This window comes from Leuresthes tenuis, unplaced genomic scaffold (genome assembly GCF_036924035.1).
Source record: "Leuresthes tenuis unplaced genomic scaffold, fLeuTen1.0.hap1 SCAF_10, whole genome shotgun sequence".
NCBI classification, from domain to species: domain Eukaryota; kingdom Metazoa; phylum Chordata; class Actinopteri; order Atheriniformes; family Atherinopsidae; genus Leuresthes; species Leuresthes tenuis.
This window is the reverse complement of record NW_027325364.1, coordinates 15,879,831-15,899,054: the sequence shown is the minus strand read 5'-3', so window position 1 is coordinate 15,899,054 and position 19,224 is coordinate 15,879,831. Positions and strand designations below refer to the sequence as shown.

Sequence of the window (19,224 nt, the reverse complement as noted above, 5' to 3'; positions counted from 1 at the left end):
CGTGGGATTCCTGAACTTCTAAATCATTGCGGTCCGCTTGCAGGCGGCGAAAGAGAGGGGCGGGGTTTGCGAATGCACGCCCAGAAGCATGGATGGACACCGCTCGTCCTGGAGTGGGTGTGGTGCAACAAAGCGGGGTGACCGCTGCTGACCAGTCACACAGGAAAAGAAGCGCGCCACAAGTGCATCCTTACCGACAGCACAGAAGTGTTTCAAAAGCAGAGTGGTATCACTCAACTTTGTAAGAGGCCAGAGGGTTCAGCCACTTGAGTCATCTCTTCAAAAATAGACATTAGAGCTTAGTGAAACTTCAAGCAGCATAGTGTTGATTTCAAAAGTGCCATTTTTCAGCCAATAATACAAATAGAGTTAAAATAGTGTTTTCAGACAGAGAGCCAAGGAGACTCGTGGTTTGTGGTCCTGCTTTGCTGAGGCATGAAACATTACTTATTGGTGTTTCTATGCTGAAATACAACCTGACCTAAGTGGCCACTGAAAAGATCACAAATTAATGTAGAAAAACGACACCTGTTAACACAAACTTGAAATGATAAAACTAGATGGTGGCACTGGCATTCTATCCTGGCCATTAATAATGTGCTTCAGTGGTGAAGTAAGGTTAAATAACCTCTCGGGTCATGGTAAAGATTTCTGGTTACATCACCTCGCTCGCCCCTATTGACAACTTTCAGATTCCCAGAAGTGACATATTACCATCACACTTCTCTAATAAAGTGTCGACAGATTGTTTTCTTTACAATTAGCCTGCTCAGTTCTATTAAAGGTCCACAACCTGGTCGACATCACGTGCACCATCAGCAGCGAACAATGAGCTGAATGTTCAAGCCCTGAATGTTGGACTTCTCTCAAGTGTGTGCCTTTGCTACATGGTACAAGAAGAGATACATAAACGGCTTTGGAGTACAACGCTTTTGTGTTGGAGCTCTGCGTGACCTGCTGGTGCCAGCTGGCTGTGATTTCTTGGTTCCACAGACACTGGTGGTAGTGAGGCCATCCTCGACTCCAGGGATTAATGACTCCTCGCACATTGAGAAATGTTTACCACTCGCCTGCGACCACTCCACTAGACACACTAAGAGCTCTGTCACTGAAACAATAACGCAGTCTGAAAAGGCCTCATAACTCAGAGCCTCTCCGCCTCTGTCTTTTAACCAGAGCTTTAATCAACGTTTATGACATCCTTTTGTCTCTTTATTGCCAATATATTTCCCAACCAGTACAAACATTATGCTTCCAGAGGAGAAGACTATTAAGGTTGGAAAGAGCCGATACAGTGTGGGTCAGTGACCCACACTAAAGCAGATTTCATCTATATTATACTAAACCTTTTATGATCACGTCTTTGTGCAATGCTTTTGGGTAAGATCACCTTGGGAGGATAGCAGCCAGTGATGAGGCTGTGCTGCAGCAGGTGCACAAGGTGAAGGAGGTGACACTCCAAGAGTGCCACACAGGCTTTCAATCTATGAAGAAAATGGATTTAGAAAAGCACACATTTCATAAACAGAGATGAGGATACCCGCAGAAGCAAAAATCCATTTTATTCTATTACTAAAGCAGACTGGCACAGCATTCAGCTGTTATAGCGGTGACACATTGGCAACTTGGGCTTTAAAGTTTGAAAAAAAAAAAGAGGAAGTGGTTAACATTAATCTCATTTCCCCTGGAAACAACAGATACTTTTGCTGAGAGATCGCTCAGCTCATTCAGGTCTGTTTTACCGTAGGATGCGGCCAAATTACATTTTAATTCGAATGCGTTTCATTCTTCAAAATGTTTTACTCGGCAGAGGCAAACCCTCTTTATCTCATCAGATTCTTGAAACTACACGATCCACGGTTAGTATGTTAGAAGAGCTCGTGTTGGCAAGATTAAACCTAAGCCACAGTTTACCTTGAAAGCTTCTGGGTAAGATCAGACGAAGATCAGTTGTCTCTGCTCACTGATTTCCGATGGAAGATATTTGAGGATCGTTGGCGATCCAAGCTTGTCTGGTTTTTAAGTTTCAGAGAAAATTGGTTCTATCGTAGGTCAACCTTGATTCTTTACAAACTAAAGAAACAACCAACCTGAGCTGCTGCTCAACTGCGTGTTGGTGGTAAAATTGCTCTCTATGTAGGTGCCTCTAATTTCTGAGGCAGCTCAGGGATAGGAGGTCTTACCTTCTCATTTCTTCACAAAACCGAATGAATTTAAGCTGCTGACTCAGCGGTTTGAAGAAAAAACACGTTAGCTGTTCAGCAAATAGACATCAGGAACTAATGCACCACGTGTCAAACTTCAACAGTTAAATAATACCACTGTACTCTTCACACTGTTATGTCCAAAATCAAGGGTGGCGTTTTTTAATGGCTTATGTGTTTGTTGCTTTTCTTTAAAAAAAATGTTGTACAGTTATCACATTTTTGTACAGGCCAGGGTGGTGAGGACATCTGGAGTTACACTTATGCTACTATACTGTTACACTGCAGCTGCAGTTGTTTGAATATAAAAATACCTGCAGTGCAACATTTGTGATTTGTGAACCTCACTTGTGGGGACACAACTCACACTTCTGGGCCTTTTTGGTGGAAGTGAGAGCCTTATTCAACAAAATATGTACTAAGGGAGTTTACCAGTAGATAACCTCAGTGATGCTTTCACATTCAAACACTCACCCCTGTCATACTGACATGAGGTGGCTGGTGATTGGTGCTGCCTGCAAAGCGGTTTTCTGCATTTCGAGCAGCATAGGATAGCGTCTTCTGTGCGTCACTCCGGTGACATCCGAACTGAAACTGGATTAACAAGAACGTCAAAAATAACCAAAAAAAAACCTTTAGAATAGTTTTGTGGATGAGTTTTAAAAGCTGTTATGGAAAACAGAACAACAGCATTTTTTGTGGAGTAGTGTATTGTTCATTCCAATCGTGATTTTGACCTACTTTTTAAAGAAATAACACTTATTCAGAAGAAGACACACTGATGATTTGGGGAGAGAATAAATTCAAAGGGGATTAATTAGGTTGGAATAAATCTCTGTTGGGTGTGAAGCTGAAGAAGCCAAAGGATTGACACCCGTTTCTGGATTTTAATTTGAGGTAGCAAGGAAATTATCTCATGGCTGTTGTGTGGTTCACAGAGAGCAAAGGGGTTTTGTCGCTAGCACCTGTTAAACGTGCCTTTGCCTTCATGTGTTTCCACTCTGACGTTAAACTACCTGTTCAGTAAATCTCGAACACATCTGCTCTCTCATCTACACTGATGGGCTGTAGCAAATTGAAGAGTAATGATTATGTGAAGCAACTCCTATCAGGAAAAATCATCAATAAATAACCAAAGACAGGCATTTTTAAGGAGAACCATCAGAGGCTGTATCTCACAGTGTTGTCAGCTTTTGCCGGAAAAAAAAAAACGGTTTTATTGTCACTGCGCTGCCTTGTCTGAAAACAAAGAGAACGGAGGCAAACAGCCATGCGCGCTAACACTCACTCCAAGGGTCAATTCAGAATCACCAGTTAACCCGACACGAGTGCTTTTAGATGGTCAGAGGACTCCACACAGAAAGGAGACTCGAACCAGGAACCTCCTCGCTGTGAGGCAGCAGTGCCAAATAAATACAAAGGTTCACGCTTTGAAAGTCGGAACAAATCCACGCTCATCGTGGAGACGTGTTCTTCTGTCTTGCAGTCGACTGCATCCCTCTCTCTGCTACTCTGAAAACAGATGACAAAAAAGAAAAACTGTCAGCTTTGGTGAATGCTGTTTATTGTCTGCGAAATATTAGACACGCATTCTTTACATAAAGTATATGAATACTGGGGCTACCTGTACACATTAGTTTTGGGCTATCCTTATCTATAAGCAACTCATAAAACTAATCTGCAGAACATGATACATTAAGCACCGTTGATGCTCCTAAAGACATGTAGAAATAACGGCAGAAGGCAGACCCTTTAAGAAGTTTTCATTTACAGTATGACTCATCTCTTTAAGTAATCATTTCCTTTAAGTATGCAGCAACAATCCTGATATTTCCAGGTGACCTGTAAATTACTTCAAGTTAAAGAGACTAAAAGCTATCTTTTGACTAACACTGCCCCTGTGTGGCCACTGGATGCTTTTGAGCCACCTGTTTCAAAGAGTAGCATTTTCATTTTTTTTTTCCCAGATATAGCCAGCTGTGGTGCTACTATGTATGAATAAGCATGTTCGTTTAAGACAGAGTGGTTTGTGGAAGAAAAGTTTACTTTACTGCACTAACACTTGGTCATTGTGAAGTAAATCAGCCTGTATCAATTTCATATGTAAAGGTACACAAAGAAAGTGTAGATTGTCGGTCATCCAGGTTGGTGGTGATCCTAAGAGCTATAATAAGGACATTTGGGCTTCTTCACGGCTCTTTAAGATGTTAAAGGTAAAGCTACTTAGTATTTGTGCATATAGAGATTGGTATTTCATACATAATTTACTTGGGAAGTGGCAGCAATTTAAGACACAGTCTTGGTGTGTATACCCTACTATACAATTATCATCATTATTGGTAGATACAGCTGCTTGACGGGATACTCAATTAAAAGAAAAAACTTGTAAAAAATCGAAAAAAACACAGTAACTTTGAGATGACTCGTGTATTGATATAGTTCACGGTTGACTTGAAATTAAACTTCTCCTCAGATCTTCTTTATCTCTCCACACAAACATGGTTTTGTCATGAAAGTCCTACAGCCGTACTTCCGGTCTTGTTGTCGTTCTCCGGCTCGTTCTTTGACGCAGCTTGGCGGAGTCACCGCTCCGCTTGTGCCGCTCCAGCTGTTCTCGCCGCTGTCTGCCCCGCTGTCTCCCCGCCGCAGCTTGCCCTCATTTCCAATGCAGCAGCGACCATGACAGGCATCGCGGCTGCTTCTTTCTTTTCCAACGCTTGCAAGTTCGCTGGCTGCGGACTTCACTTTGACACCCTGTCCGAACTCATCGTGCACATTGAGGATAACCACATCGGTAAGAGCCAATGAATATTGAGCACACGAGCCGCTGTGATCGAGGTTTGGAGCTAGCAGACGTGGCTTAGCCAGCTAGCAAGTTACTTCCTGCGTCCTGACAACCCGGTTGCTAGGTGTGGTGGCTGTTGATGTTTCAGTTGTTCTTGTTGATATCTGTTGAAAACCTTTATTGCTTTGCATGTAACCACAACACCGACCAGCACGGACACAACAACGGGGGGGAAACCGTTTCTCAACCTCTTCGCGCAACATTTTCACAACATAAGGCCCGCGCGCGGACTTGGAAGCGTCGCGAGTTAACTTGGAGTCTGCTCGAGCCAGTGAGGCTACACCGAGAAACTGTCAGCTTGCGGTCTGTCCGACAGCATCGGTCAGCTGTGCCACGACCTGGAAGCGTTAACACACGTCAGCGTGTTGCCCTTTGTGCATTTATCACGGTGCATTTTACATTTGAACGAAGCTGTCTTTTAATGATAGCTTTTGGTCTGGCTGTTCTCATCACTGTTTGTTTATCTTAGAAGCCTGTTGCTGACATGTCTTTGTTGGACAGTTTTTTGTCTTTTGGGTGAGACGTGGAAAATATTTCACTCCACATACCCATCTAAGATGATCATATTATTAGTAGTATTGGCACCTTTATAAATCTGAAATATTATTCTACCAGTGACAAAAGAAAGCACGACACCGTCTCACCACATTCTTCTTTGTTTTAAGCAGTCTTTGACTTTTTTTCCGCCTGCAAATTCAGTAAAAAAACCAAAAACAATATTACATTACCACGTTCCAAAGATCGTATTTACATCTACAGCTCTTTATATATGTACGTATGAATTCATATATTCAAATAATGTATGTACCTGCATTTCCCTTATTAAGTTTTATAGGTGGAAAAACAATTTGTTTGCATCGGTGTGTCCATTTAATGAGAGAAGATTTGCACCGTGAGGTGTTTTTCAAAAGCTGTTGCCCTTTAGTTTCAGAGTATGCAAGATTACCCAACTCTGAAAATGCGCAAAAGTTAGACAGAGTCATGACTAATGGTGAGAAAAGTGTAACGCGGCAAGAAAACTTTCACGTTTACCAATCCCACATGCTCCACGGTGCAAGCTGAACATTGCAATCTGTGCAAACTAACCGCTTTCAGCTCTGTAAACTTTGATTAACGAACAGCGCCTCCCTCAGTCCGTGTGAGGCAAGACAACAACAAAAGAGGAGGAGTTTGGGAAGTTGTTTCAGACCCAGCTATGAAGACTTTCATTTATTTTCCTTATTTTTGACTTTAGAGGTTCTTTCACAAACTCGGGTGAGTTGAATTTTGTGATGACCAAGTCCAATCTTAACATTTACTTTTGTGTCGATTAATGAGTTCAGTTGAAGTGATAAAAGCTACGTATAAAGATGTCTCTGCAGTTACAGTAAATTCAGTGCAAGATCGACAGTAGTGTTATTTTTAAAGCTGTGAACCAGTCTATATGCACACAAGGCTCTTTCTGCTTGCCTCTGTCACCCTTATGTGGGGGTGAGATGCGAAGAAGCTCATCTTCTTTACAATACCACAGAAAACAACCTATATAAAATCATTTCATTGGCACAAATGACAAATTTGTCTTAGAGTCCTCTATATTATGTCCCTAAGAAGTGAAATCACTTTTATCTTAAACTTTGTATGATTATATTGTCATTTTATTTTGCTGCTTGTACACTGTGACTCAAGAGGATTCGATGCGACTTCCTTTCCCACATTTTGACCCTTTGCTTCCTCCAACATCTCCTCCCCAATCTAATATTTCAAACCCTCATTATTGAAGCTGCCTAGGCTCAGATGTCTCTGTTGTCCTTGTTTGTTGCTCGACTGGCTTTAATATCCTCTACTCTCTGAGCGTGGGCTGGGAGTGCATGTGTCCGAGGTGTTAGATTTAAGAAAAAAAAAAAAAAAAGCCTTGCCTTATTAAGGAAAATGAAGCAATTAGTTGGCTAAAAGTGGAAAAACTGTGCTGCCCCCCTCTCTCGTCTGCTCGCCTGTGCTGACTCTGAGAAGTGCGAAATCCTGCGCGTTGTGCCAAGCGCCTGTGAAGCATAATTACAGAGGGAGTGCTTGATTTGGCATGTCTTCCTCCTCATCTGGTGGCCTGCTGCTTAAAGCACATTCTCCCTTATAATTAGGCGCCTAGAAAACAAGCACACATTCTTGTCCGAGTTCCTTGGCCAGACTGCCTGTTGGGTCCGTGAACAACAGGTGGCGCTGCTCTGCTGTAAATTGGGAGAGCTGTTTTTTATTTTTTATTTTAGACGTACCATTAAAAGGTTATGGTGAGCATTGTTTCCCAGAACGCATTGCGGCGGTGCTTGTACATAATTTTGATAATAATAATAATAATGAATCGCAATTAACTGTAATGAACGAGTGGTTATTTCATTATATTTCCAGTGTAGATTCGTATTTGATCGAGGGGATAATATGAAATTAAATACAAGAATACCAAAGATGCCGCTGATCATAAGCGATGCACAGAAATAAGCTCCATTCTATAAGATCAGCGATGTGCCGATTGGTTATGTTTCAAATTTATTATGGTATCAAATAAAGCTTTTATCTAGAATCATTTTAAGCCCACGTTAATGATAACGCAGGTATGGCCGTGCTTTCATTCATCCACAATGAAGACGTCAGTTTTAGGCAGAAAACTGAAATGCTGGGTGGCCCATTCAGACCCGTGCGAGCTAATCGAGCTAACTTTAAAGGAGCTCATGCTAACGAGGCCCAGAAAACACCATCAGGACCAGATGGAATTTTTAACGCTTAGGCCACTTCATGTCGTTAAGCCTAAAAGATCTCCTCAGTGGCCTAATGTGCGTTTTTTTTTCGGTATGAAAACTGCACACTCTGAAATGTTTGCTTTATGCTTTCATATAATTTTGTCCATGTGACTGTGTGTGTGTGTGTGCCCTCCGGTGGGTGGGGGGGGGGCGACCTGCTAAAGTGATAGCTGAAAGTGTTCAAGCGTGGTAACAAAGGTTGTTTGTTGCCAAAACTCATTGGAGGCCCATTTAGCAAATTTTGCCCCCCGCCCAAAAAAAAAAAAAAAAATCTATACGGAAGTAATAAATTTGGAAAACGGTAACTAGTTCCCTGATCTGTGCACCTGGTGGGCCTAATTACATCCCCCCACCCCCCGAACTCTGCTGCTCCTGTTCCTGTGCTGGGACTCCCATGGTCAATAAAACATTACTTAGAGATAATATTCAGACCGCATTAACATCACAAACAGAGATTCGGTGTGGGAATTGTTGTCTACTGAGGTTGCAACTACAATTTTTTTTTTACACATATAATTGCGCGTAGAAATGACGTCACTGCCAATTTTTGGTGCCTTTCAACGGGATTAAACTTGAATTTTTTTTATATATAATAATTAATATGTGCAGTTCAAACTATTTGAAAACACCAAGACAATTAATCAAGAATATAAACAGCAGACATGTAGTTGCAACGAGCAGCAATGAATGAAGGCTTCTGTGAGTATCCCTGCGCGTTTTCCTGGGGCGTTTGGACAAATACGACTTATACCAATGCGTATAAGTTGCTGTCTGTGCTAAATGTTTTTCTAATGGATCATTTCAACCTCCCCGTGTTTTTTCAGTAACATGCAATGGCAGCTTGCACATGGAGCTCGACTCTGTTTCATTTCCTCCTCAGAGGTCACATTGTAATGAATTACCTGTGCCACCACTCCTGGTCGTGTTCCCCGCTGCTCAGAGCCACCATAAACATGTCACCATAATGCTCGCCACTCGGCTCTACCCCACAGCGCAGTTGGCCGTGAGGGCGGAGAGCCAGACGCTGGTGGAAATGAGGGAGGGAGCTGTGCATCTGTTGTGCGTGTTGCGCGTGTGTGTGAGGGAGCTTATCGTAGAGGGCGTTATGAAAGGGTAGCAGGCGTCACTTCCTCTGTTGCTTTAGGAACGCTTGTTGTGTGACCATCCTGACGCGGGCCATCATCGGGTCACTGTGTGCAACGTGTTTTTGCGTCGTTCATTCTGCACCGATACATTTATTTAAGCGAGTTTCAGACACAAATGTTCTGCTTAGTTTGCCACAGGGAGAGATATGTCGATGTGCACCGTCACATTCAGGCTTCATTTTAATTCAAACACTAATTTTTTTTTGGAAGAAATCTAGTTGTTTTCTTCTCAATCTGCACAAAAATCGTCAGATTTACATTCAGTCCCGTTTTTCTTTGAATTCATGTGCGTTCTGTGAAAAAAACAAAATTAATTTAGTGAAAATAGAAACCTTACTTGGGAATGTTTTGATTTTCCAAAGGAAAAAATGTGCGAATTTATATATATATTTTCAAACAATGTGAATATATTTCAGCAAAAATGAAAAACAAGGAACCTTATTACATTTTCAGTGTTAGAATTTGATCAATTCTGTTTGTCTGCCTCTCCCACATCTTCTTTATTACGCACCTGAAACATCACCACGCACCTAAGCTTCAGTGGCGCTTGCAGGAAGTGATTGGTGAATAAATACCCTTTTTTTTTGTTTTGTTTTGTTTCCTGAAATCCTCTAATAGCGGGCCACCAAGGTGGACCACCTGTGTAGTCTGATTAGAGGGGTTCCCATCTCTACTTGAGGCGCCTTCGTCCTGGTGCTTGACTGATGGTGGCCCCAAAAGAATAGCAGAGGCTATGGGGGTCTCCTCTCCGGTCCCCACCTGAGGTGTGTGTGATTTACAGTGTGTGGGAACAGACTGATCCACTGCTGTTTGAGCAGGCCGCCATTCCACGGCTTGAGACTCATTAGGGATCTTTGGAGGGCTTTTTTGTGCACTCTCTCACACACGCATACCATTACTCCGAGCTCAGAATAGTCTGCCTCTGGCTTTTGGCAGGGGAACAGTGTCATAATGAATGTGTGTCTCCTGCTCTCATGACTTTGGCTGCAGAATAGAGAGAGGTGTGCTCTCCTTCACACTGGGGATAAATCCAGCGTTAATGAAACACTTGCTTATGACCGAGGCCTTGAAAGAAACCTCCTGAGCCGTAGGTGCTGAGATTTAAGCTGTTATATATGCCAGCACAGAAAGACTGTCACTTTTTTTTGTCGTCAACCAAGAGATTTGGACGAAGTTACAGAGACGATGATGCCGTTTCTCTCGATGCATGTAACACAGCACTGACATCGTTTTAATTTAAAACGCCTGCCTTTCCGTGGATACTTAATTAAAAGTATTGATGTTTGGTAGCCAACTGCACCCTTCCCCCTGCAGACGTCACTCAAGGACTGGAGTCCAGTTTCTGTGGCCATCAGTGAAGTCTAGATAATGATCTAAAGGGGAAATCTTGTGTGAGAGTGCACCCCGAAACCTTATCAGATTGACTGTGGCCTTCCAGGTCTCTCAGTCTTTTTTTTTTCTTATTTCATTTTATTTCTTTCGCCGACAGTTCCACAAAAAAGCAAACAGGAGAAGAAAAGATGAGTGAGACTCCATGTTTTAATTAGAGCCTGATGAAGGTGTTGCTTACTCTCTAACCGAGAACTCTAATTACCTTTTCCATGTGTTTTTTTTTTTTTTTTTTTTTTTACCTGTGTGTGTGTGTGTGTGTGTATCACTGGGATATTCTTAATTTGAATTACTTGGAGTAGAACTTGGCTGGTGTCGGTAATCGTAGAAATAGTAATGATAGCAGTACTATTAATGCCATTATTTCTTCATGAATAGAGCTTGTAAAAGTTCAAATTCAACATAGATAGCCTGAGGTGGAAAAAACGCTGAGTGGAAATGAGAACGCTGGATGGAAACACCTCACGGGGTTAACAGTCTTTCACAGCACTGTCAGAGGCAGACAGGGAGGCTCAGCTGGGAAGTGGTAGAAACTGTTGTTTTATGGGGCATCTCTCTTCTCCCACATGGCCAACAGTGGGGAATAGCGTTTGAAGTCAGGCACGCTTCACCTCAGGGTGTGGAGATTGGCTATTGTTGTAAATTTAGAACTGCCAAGTGAGATAAATGTGTGGAGCTGAGCCTGGCTAAACGCAGTACGTGTCAGATGTGCTCGAGTGCGAGCGACGTGTTCTCTGCAGTGCAACTTTTTTTAGGAGTTGCCAGTGAAAGATGTCACTTTTTGCTCTACATTAAAGAAGCCTGGCAGAACGCACCGACTGGACCCTGCCTTTTACCAAGCTGGCCTAATTATACAGTCAATATAATTCAGTTCAATCCAGTTTTGTTTACGTAGCGCCAAATCACAACAAATGTCATCTCAGGACGCTTCAATGATACAGTCCAAAGAATTCTGCTAACAGGAGAAATGTACCAAGGTTTGGAGGAAGTCGTTTAGAGAATGGCATCAGCTTGGAGTTTTGTGTCCGATATCTTATCATCATTTGATATTTCATTTCTCTCTAGTTATGGCCTTGGTAGAAGCTTTTGTGCAATGAAATCCAACATTTCTCATACTCATAGTGATTCATCATTTTTCATAAAACAAAGACACGAAAAGTAAGTGTTTTAGAGATTTTCATGATAAATTTGAAGTGTTTCTAAATAGCTGGAGTTTTTTTTAATTTTTAGTTTAAAAAACGCCATGTCCAAGTCAAGCCAAAGCCAAAACCTTTATTTTACATAACAGCAATTGAACAGTTGATTTAATTAGTAACTGGGATTGCACACAACTCCTCATCTGTTAAAATTTCCAGATCCATGAAGTTGGAAGGCTCCCTCGTCGTCTTACTAGTCTTTATTGCCCTCCACTGATGCTGTGTTGGATTCGGCTCTGGACTTTGGCTGTGTGTTTCAGATCACTGTTTGGTTTGAAGCTGGTTCCAAGATTTTCAGCAGCTCGTCTGATGTATTGCTCCAGAATTTTAATGAACGGTTTGGGGATTACCAATAAGGCCATCCTAACGAAAATGAGCCATTCTGGTAACGGCATCTCACATCAGACACTTCTGCAGAAACTGAAAAAGATCGGTCTCCGTGGACACTGACAAAGAAGCAGTGTTAGTATGATTAAAAATTAAATTTGTGTTCTTCACCTGAGGGCTCCAGGTGAAAAATCTCTCCCTTCCTGAGGAGCAACATCCTTCAGAATCAAGGAGTCAATCCTCCAACGCAGACACTCAAAACCTTACCTCACCTTCGCAAAAAGCTCATTTGGACTGAGAAAAAAGGCTTTGAATACAAAAACACAGTTGTTTGGACCGTTTTTTCCCCTTCTTCTTCAAATAATCCCAGAATCCATTCATCTAAAATCAAAGGGGAGACTCTCAAAAAGCTTGTCGGCAGTTGAAAGAACCGTCTGACTTCTGTGATGGCAAAATAAATGTCTTTGAAGTACAAAAATGGATTTAGAAAGGGTTGGAATCATTTTGGACATGAGATTTTTTTTTTTTCCTTCATCAAAATGAATTTAAAAGACGCATCGAAACGGTGCAAATTATCTCCAGCGCAATGGTTTTAGTTTTTAAGTCCCTATAAATCAACATGCTGTAATGGGTGTGAATCATTTTGGGCTCGACTTTGATGCAACATGTAGACCTCAAGCTGGAGGGATGTCGAAGTGAAAGAAAGAAAGACGAAAAGCAGCGTAGACACTTTGTCGTTGTTTGCTGGAATGTTATCTGTCCAAATCTCCCACTGTGTCTGTTTCTCTACCCGTTTAGACACAGACCCCTGTCTTCTGGAGAAGCAGGAGCAGCAGCAGCCGACGTATGTGGCTCTCAGCTATGTCAACAGGTAAAGACCAAAGACTCTGAATCTCTACTTATTAGATATATAACCTGGCATTAATGCATTTAGTGTTCGTCCCTGTTGTAGAGGAAGTGCGTACTTCTGTGAGGTTCATCTGACAGTGTAATTTGTCATCTGCTGGGTTGCTTAGATTAATTTCTACAGTGTAGTGTAGTTGGGGTTTTTCATTGCTCTGAGTTAATCAGAGCTGTCTTTTAAGCAGTGGTTTTAAAAGCATTATGCAACGAGCCAGCGCACAACAAAGTGTGCCACTGTCTCCCTGCCTTCACAAGCACGTCTTGATGTGGCTACCGCTTAATTTGTTAATTCCACTTTTGCTTTAACAATGTCTGTGTGAACATTTGATTTTTATTATACACATTTATCAGAGACTTAACCGTCGTCTATAAACTCCAAAGGTTTTTTTTTTCCTTTTAAAGAGATTGTAGCCGGTGGTTTTTCTTCCTTTTTACTTCCCAACATACGCTCGACAGTAGCAAAGCGACAAAAGACCTCAGGCCGATGCTCACCCGACACCGAATGCGAGGACACTCTTTTAATCGATGACTTTCTTCGAATGGTGATCCGTTTTCTGTTTGACGATGCCAGGTTCATGACAGAAGCTGCAAGGCGAGAACTCGAGGCTCTGAAGAAAAAGGTGCAGCCCAAGCTGTCTCTGTCCCTGTCAGGCAATCTGTCACGCAGCAATGTTTCCACACCACCCCGCCACACCGGTGGAAACCTCACCCCTCCAGTCACCCCGCCAATCACCCCCTCCTCTTCTCTCCGCAGCAGCACACCCACAGGTAACCGTCGGTGACACGCTCGTCTCCGGTGAGATGTGACCTCACGCTGGCAGTGGAATATTGACTGAATGGTTTTCCTGTCTTCTCAGTTAGTTTTAACATTAAGAACAATTTTCAGAACACTTTTGTCAGTCTTGGTTTTCACTACAGTAAGCAACAAGTCTTTTGGGAATGTGGAAGCAGCCCCTCTGCTCTGACCATTTTTCTCTTTTTAAACTTGGTGCTTATATAATTATATTTGCACATTATTGTTCCTTTTACCCCTTTGAATGGCCATTTATTGTAAAACTAATTCGGCATCTCTTTTTGCCCTCAGAATATGTGTTGTTTTTTTTTAGAATATGTAAAATGTCTTTTTATTGAAATAACTTTAGTGTTTGTGTGCCAGAGGCTCATACCGGCTAAAGGAAACATTAACACATTACATCCTGTCCGGATCTTCTGCCTGAGTGGTGTCAGGCTTTTGTCAGCTTTTGATAGATAGTTATGCTGTGCATCGAAGTGGAACTCCAGAGGGAAAGCCATCTCATTCAACTTTTGTGCTAGAACTCTGGATCTAATGCAGATTCTGTGAGGGACAGTTCAGTCTGAGCAGCATCGCCATAAAAGCTGTGTGACAGTAGGACAAAGAAAAAGCTCGATTGGAAACACGCACGCAATAAATTGCAGTTGAACTTTGTGAACTAATAAGATTCTACACCAAATCTGTGTAAACACATTTATGGAGGGTAAACCTACTAAATAAAACCTGATGAACTAGTTTTCCATGGCCAGTCACCGCTTTGTTAACCTCATTTTTCCCAGACTGGAGTCGCGTTCGGTTCCATGAACTTTTATTTCCTCCCAAAGAACAACCCTGTTATCAACTACAGCAGGAAAAGATGGCATCATGCACTATTGTATGGCTTTCAAAAGGCCTGTAACCATTTCAGTCCGACGTTAGTCATGCAAAATCAAGCTTCTCCAAACTGGAAAACGCGGCCGGGGGCTCAGATCCCTCCTGCATGTACACACTCAGCTGGACTCATACGTGCTCCAAATTTCCATCTTGTTAAAATCTTTTCCTATTCTCATTAAAACCGCTCTCATTCGCATATTTTCCTGCTTATTTTGGTGTTATTTTTTATTGTCACTTCAGATCTGCCCGTTAGGACCATGTTTCAGCTCGCAGTCACTTCATTTCCAGACCGTCCTGGACTGTAATCCTGTGGTGGACCATCATCTCGACACAACATTTTGAGGACAATAGTTTTTTTTAAGTTTGCGTGCTGCCTGGAACTAAAGCTGATTAAACTAAAGTGTGACTTGTGCATGAGCTGAATTGTAAACCTCCCACTGCGTTAGAGCGTGAAAGGGGCTTCAGCAGCAGGAAGCTGAAAGGCATTTTCTTCTGTGAGGGTCCAAGATAATGTGACAGCAAACATCCCTTCAGCTGGAAAAAAACACGTGTATGTTCACTTTTCAAAAGATGGGACGAGATCCACGCTCTCATTGGATGTTTCTCCTAACTGGAACTGGTCATACGATTCATATGATTGGGCGATGCCGATGATAATTCTGTAAGCTCTCCCGGTGTTGCTCCTTGTGAGTTGTGTCAGGTTACAAATATTATTCTTTATTTTACTCGATCTAAAAGCGTGTTTCTTAGTTTTTGATGACTTATCCTGTAAGTAAATGTTTTTGGCATCACGTGAGAAACACTGACTTTTAGATAGTATGCGACAGAGATCTTTGTAAAAACATCTATATTCTCTGCAGGGAATCAACGACAGCCCTCTTCGTCCAGTCGATTTGTTTAATTCAATTGTGTGGACATTATATAATAGGAATATTTTTTTTTGTCCTTTTCCCATGTACTCTCATGACTTTGCATCTTTATCCAATTGGTAGAACAATAGCAGCCCCTTGACCCAAGACCTCAGTGAAGACGCTCAAATTCTTTCCCACAATATGCATATTTCAGTCTTTCTGATGCTCTGTCACTGTAAGGCATGAAGAAAAGAGCCGGTAGCCTTAAAGGCCAGAACCACATCCACCACGGAGAAGTCACATAGCGAGAGTCTGAGCCTCTTGGCCTGCTTTTTTGTAATTGCACATATCTGGTTAATGCAACCTGACGTTATCCTTTTTTTTTTTTCACATTTCGACAGGTAGCGAGTGTGATGAGGAGGACGTGGACTTTGAGGAGTCTGACAGTGACGAATCGTGGACCACAGAGAGCGCCATCAGCTCCGAGTCCATCCTCAGCTCGATGTGCATGAACGGTGGAGACGAGAAGCCTTTCGCTTGTCCTGTCCCAGGTTGTAAAAAGAGATACAAGGTATGTTTCATTCAGCTCCGTGCACTCTCGCGAGAAAACCCGTCGTCAACCATGCCTGTAAGGACCAAATGAGATAAAAGTGTGAGATAAATGATTCAATTTGTCCACAGAAACTTGTCCATTTATTTTTTTTCGACAGTGGAAAACGGGTTCTGTTTTGAGCAACATGAATGCATACGTAGAGTCCACTTTAGTGATACAGAGTTTTTACGAGATTTTCCACTCACATCTGGTGTGTGTGGGGTCGGTGTAAACTCTGCGCAGCCAAAATTGCTTTTGCTGACGTGAATGACAGGGTTATGGGCGATGACTTAAGTCTGAGCTTGAAGGCAGGCATCTGTTTAGGAGCAGAACAAGTTCAATGCAACCTATTTTTTTTTTTTGTTGTTGTTGCTGTCCAGAAATAATGCAAAAAGAGAGGCGCTATAGGGCATTTGTACGCTATAGCTACATTTTAGACAATCTTTCGATCTGTTTCATCATTACTGTGGCAGCAAAAGTTTAGTCTGCACGAAACGGACAGTTGGCATCCCTTATTCCAGCCATTTTCAATATCTTTGGATTAATTAAAAGACCCACAGGCCCAGAACCAGGCTTCATGAGCTAACATTGTTGTTTCACTTTTGTATTTGTGGTTAAAATTGGGGCAAATTCCTGCAGCCGGTTCCCAAAATCTTGTGGAAAGCCTTTCCCAGAATAGTGGAGCTAGATATAGCGACATTTAAATGCTGATGGCTTTGAATGAGATGCTCATATGTCACATATGAATTTAATTCCAGCGTTTTTTTGTCACGCTGCACAGTTGCGATCGATTCGACCGCGGCTGCCTTTCTTACTCATAACATTGTTTTCCCAGCTGCCTAAAGTTCCGGCTCTTTTTCATTTCCCTGTTGAAATTACAGAATGTGAACGGAATCAAGTATCACGCTAAGAACGGCCACCGAACCCAGATCAGGGTGCGCAAACCTTTTAAGTGCCGGTGCGGAAAGAGCTACAAAACTTCTCAGGGTCTCCGTCACCACACCATCAACCTCCACCCGCCCATCTCTACTGACATCATCCGTAAGATGCAGCAGTAGAGACTCCCTGGATGGCCGACACCCTCCCTCTGGCTGTGTAAACATCCATCACCAGCAATGGTTTCTTGTTCCGCTCCATCCCTCTCACCCTGCCCCCGTTTCTTTCTCCGTCACCCCACTGAGTTATGACACTATATTTCATTTGCATGACATAAACGTATATTCAGCCTTAGTTTCTATTCAGAATGTTAAGTTTTATGTGTTTCACCGTTTTGTATTTTTGCACATTTGAGCTGTCGTTTTATCTGACTTTCTTTGTTTTTTTTTGTTTTTTTTTTTCTTTGACTCACGGTGCTCCTTGTTGTTAAGGTCAAGTTATAGACTAGAGATTGGCCAGGTCACGAGTAGCCTTTGCATGCGCAGTCGGGCATTCTGCTTTGAGAGAATAAAAGAGGAAATGTTTGGATATTTTTGTAGCGATGAGAGGCACAGTTTCCCTTGCCTCGGCCCACGTCAAACATGAATGTGTTATAGCATTACAATCCAACGCCAGACAAAAATGCAAAGAGTCAGTTGTTGGACTTACTATTGTGGCTTCTTTTCCTTTCATATCACAAGACCAAAACCTATTTTTGGTTAGTTTTACCGCACTTGTGTGTGAGCACCAGACTTATCTCAGGTGATTTTTTTGTGCGAGCGTTTCAGCGCCACAATCCTGCCCAAAGTGTTCCCATGGCGTTCGTGCTGTTAGGCGGGATCGTGAGATCGCTGTTCCTCACGTTCCTGACCGCTCTCCTGAAGAATAAGCAGTTTCCCTCGCTGCTTCACACCAAGGCGATTGAAGCACTTTTTTTGGGAAAAGTTGCCGAGCGAATTAGCATTTTTGCCAACAACTTCTTTGTAGCGTATTTACAGTTGCACGTTCTACAGTTTTACAGATTTACATCCAGTGTTCTCGGTATTGTGAGATTTCTGTATGAGGAGCAGTTGCCTTGAATTTTGAACCATTCCAAAAAAAAAAAAAAAAAAGAGAAGTACATTATACCTTTGCATGGCTTAATTTTGACAGCCCAGCCCGTTTTGCTCTAAGGTTGTTGTGTAGGTGTAAAAAACTATTTGATGGGAATGGAGTTGTGCTGTCGGGTCGACAGAAAGAACCCTTTGTGCCATAAGAACACGGTTGTCATACACGGCGACAAAACTAATATGCCAAAAGAACAGCAAACCCGTTTGCCAAAGACTCGGAACTCTGCCGAATCAGATGTGGAAACTGAGAGGCGCTGTTTGAGAGACACCTGCCATTTTGAATTGAACGCAGACATGGGCAAAAAGTCGCGACAGGGACTTGTTGCATCTCTGTTATCATCATTAAGGGTCGACTGTATCAGCGCTTTCTGCTACAGGATTTTCTCTTGTTGGACAGTTTGAGGCCTCCTTTGTTGTATTTTGTGCCACGTGCACCAATGCACTCTCACGCTAACATGGAGGACGGCTTTCGAACTGTGCTCCAGGGTTTTTTTTTACTTTACCTCACTGGTTAAATGAGTTCAGGCTCAGCCTTTTCTGGATTGTGTTTATATCTTTGGGGATGCGGTGATGAGCTGTGCCCCAACGATGACTTCTCAGCAGTGTTCCTGATTCCCCGCAGTGACGTCCTCTCCAGGATTCTGTTCTTAGTTCTGTGCAGCCTGAATTATTTTTTATTTTTTTGTAGGAGATTTTCCTCGGATTCTCTTTCAGTAAAAGTTCAAGCCAAATTATTGGCTGTGCAACATAATGTTTTATGTTAAGAGACATTACTCCTTACTACAGTTTGGGATTAAGGTTTTAATACCGCCTCGTGTTACTGACATGTTGTTATGATGCTACATACTGTATTATTATTATTATTATTACTATTACTACTACTACTACTTCTCAAGTCTTTTGTTCCCCCCAACGTTTTTTTGAAGCCTGTTGCTTGCATCATATCCAAAGAAAGCATTTTTTATTCCCCATTTTCTTTTTATTATACGGTCTAAATGAACAGCAAATCAATTCCGGTTCCACTTTCTCCTTCAGTTTCCACAGCATTTGTGGCTTGTTTTTTTTAGGGGAGAAAATGTGCCATCGGCTGACACATCTTGAATGTCAGTGTTGCAGAAGCAATCGAGAGTCGTGGCAGTATTATGCTGTCAATGTGGAGAAAAGTCTTTGATATCGGTGTACAGTGAATGTATTGTGTTAACTGCATTAAATTATATTTTCGTATTTTTCTTAAGCAAAAAAAAAAAAGAAAGTTGTGTTGTACTGTATTTCTTCAAAAAGCTGCTTCGTGTAAACTTTTCTCATCATTTTTGA

The 19,224-nt window shown here is 42.1% G+C and overlaps 1 protein-coding gene across 1 annotated transcript; it reads left to right on the top strand.

Annotated features, from left to right (window-relative positions):
* The first annotated feature begins 4,750 nt into the window (after nt 1–4,750).
* Nucleotides 4,751–19,162, top strand: jazf1b (JAZF zinc finger 1b). Its single transcript, XM_072394422.1, has 5 exons — nt 4,751–4,998; nt 12,673–12,745; nt 13,349–13,545; nt 15,696–15,865; nt 16,768–19,162. Exons 1-5 carry the CDS (start codon nt 4,884–4,886, stop codon nt 16,942–16,944), a joined length of 732 nt encoding a protein of 243 aa, XP_072250523.1. The 5' UTR covers nt 4,751–4,883; the 3' UTR covers nt 16,945–19,162.
* Nucleotides 19,163–19,224: the final 62 nt, after the last annotated feature.

What these genes read in the sequence shown, in the direction of transcription:
- jazf1b (XM_072394422.1), top strand. Translation starts at nt 4,884, where the DNA reads ATGACAGGCATCGCGGCTGCTTCTTTCTTTTCCAACGCTTGCAAGTTC. An exon ending in CATTGAGGATAACCACATCG is followed by an intron (nt 4,999 to 12,672) that starts GTAAGAGCCAAT and finishes CTACCCGTTTAG; the next exon opens with ACACAGACCCCTGTCTTCTG. An exon ending in GTTGTAAAAAGAGATACAAG is followed by an intron (nt 15,866 to 16,767) that starts GTATGTTTCATT and finishes TTGAAATTACAG; the next exon opens with AATGTGAACGGAATCAAGTA.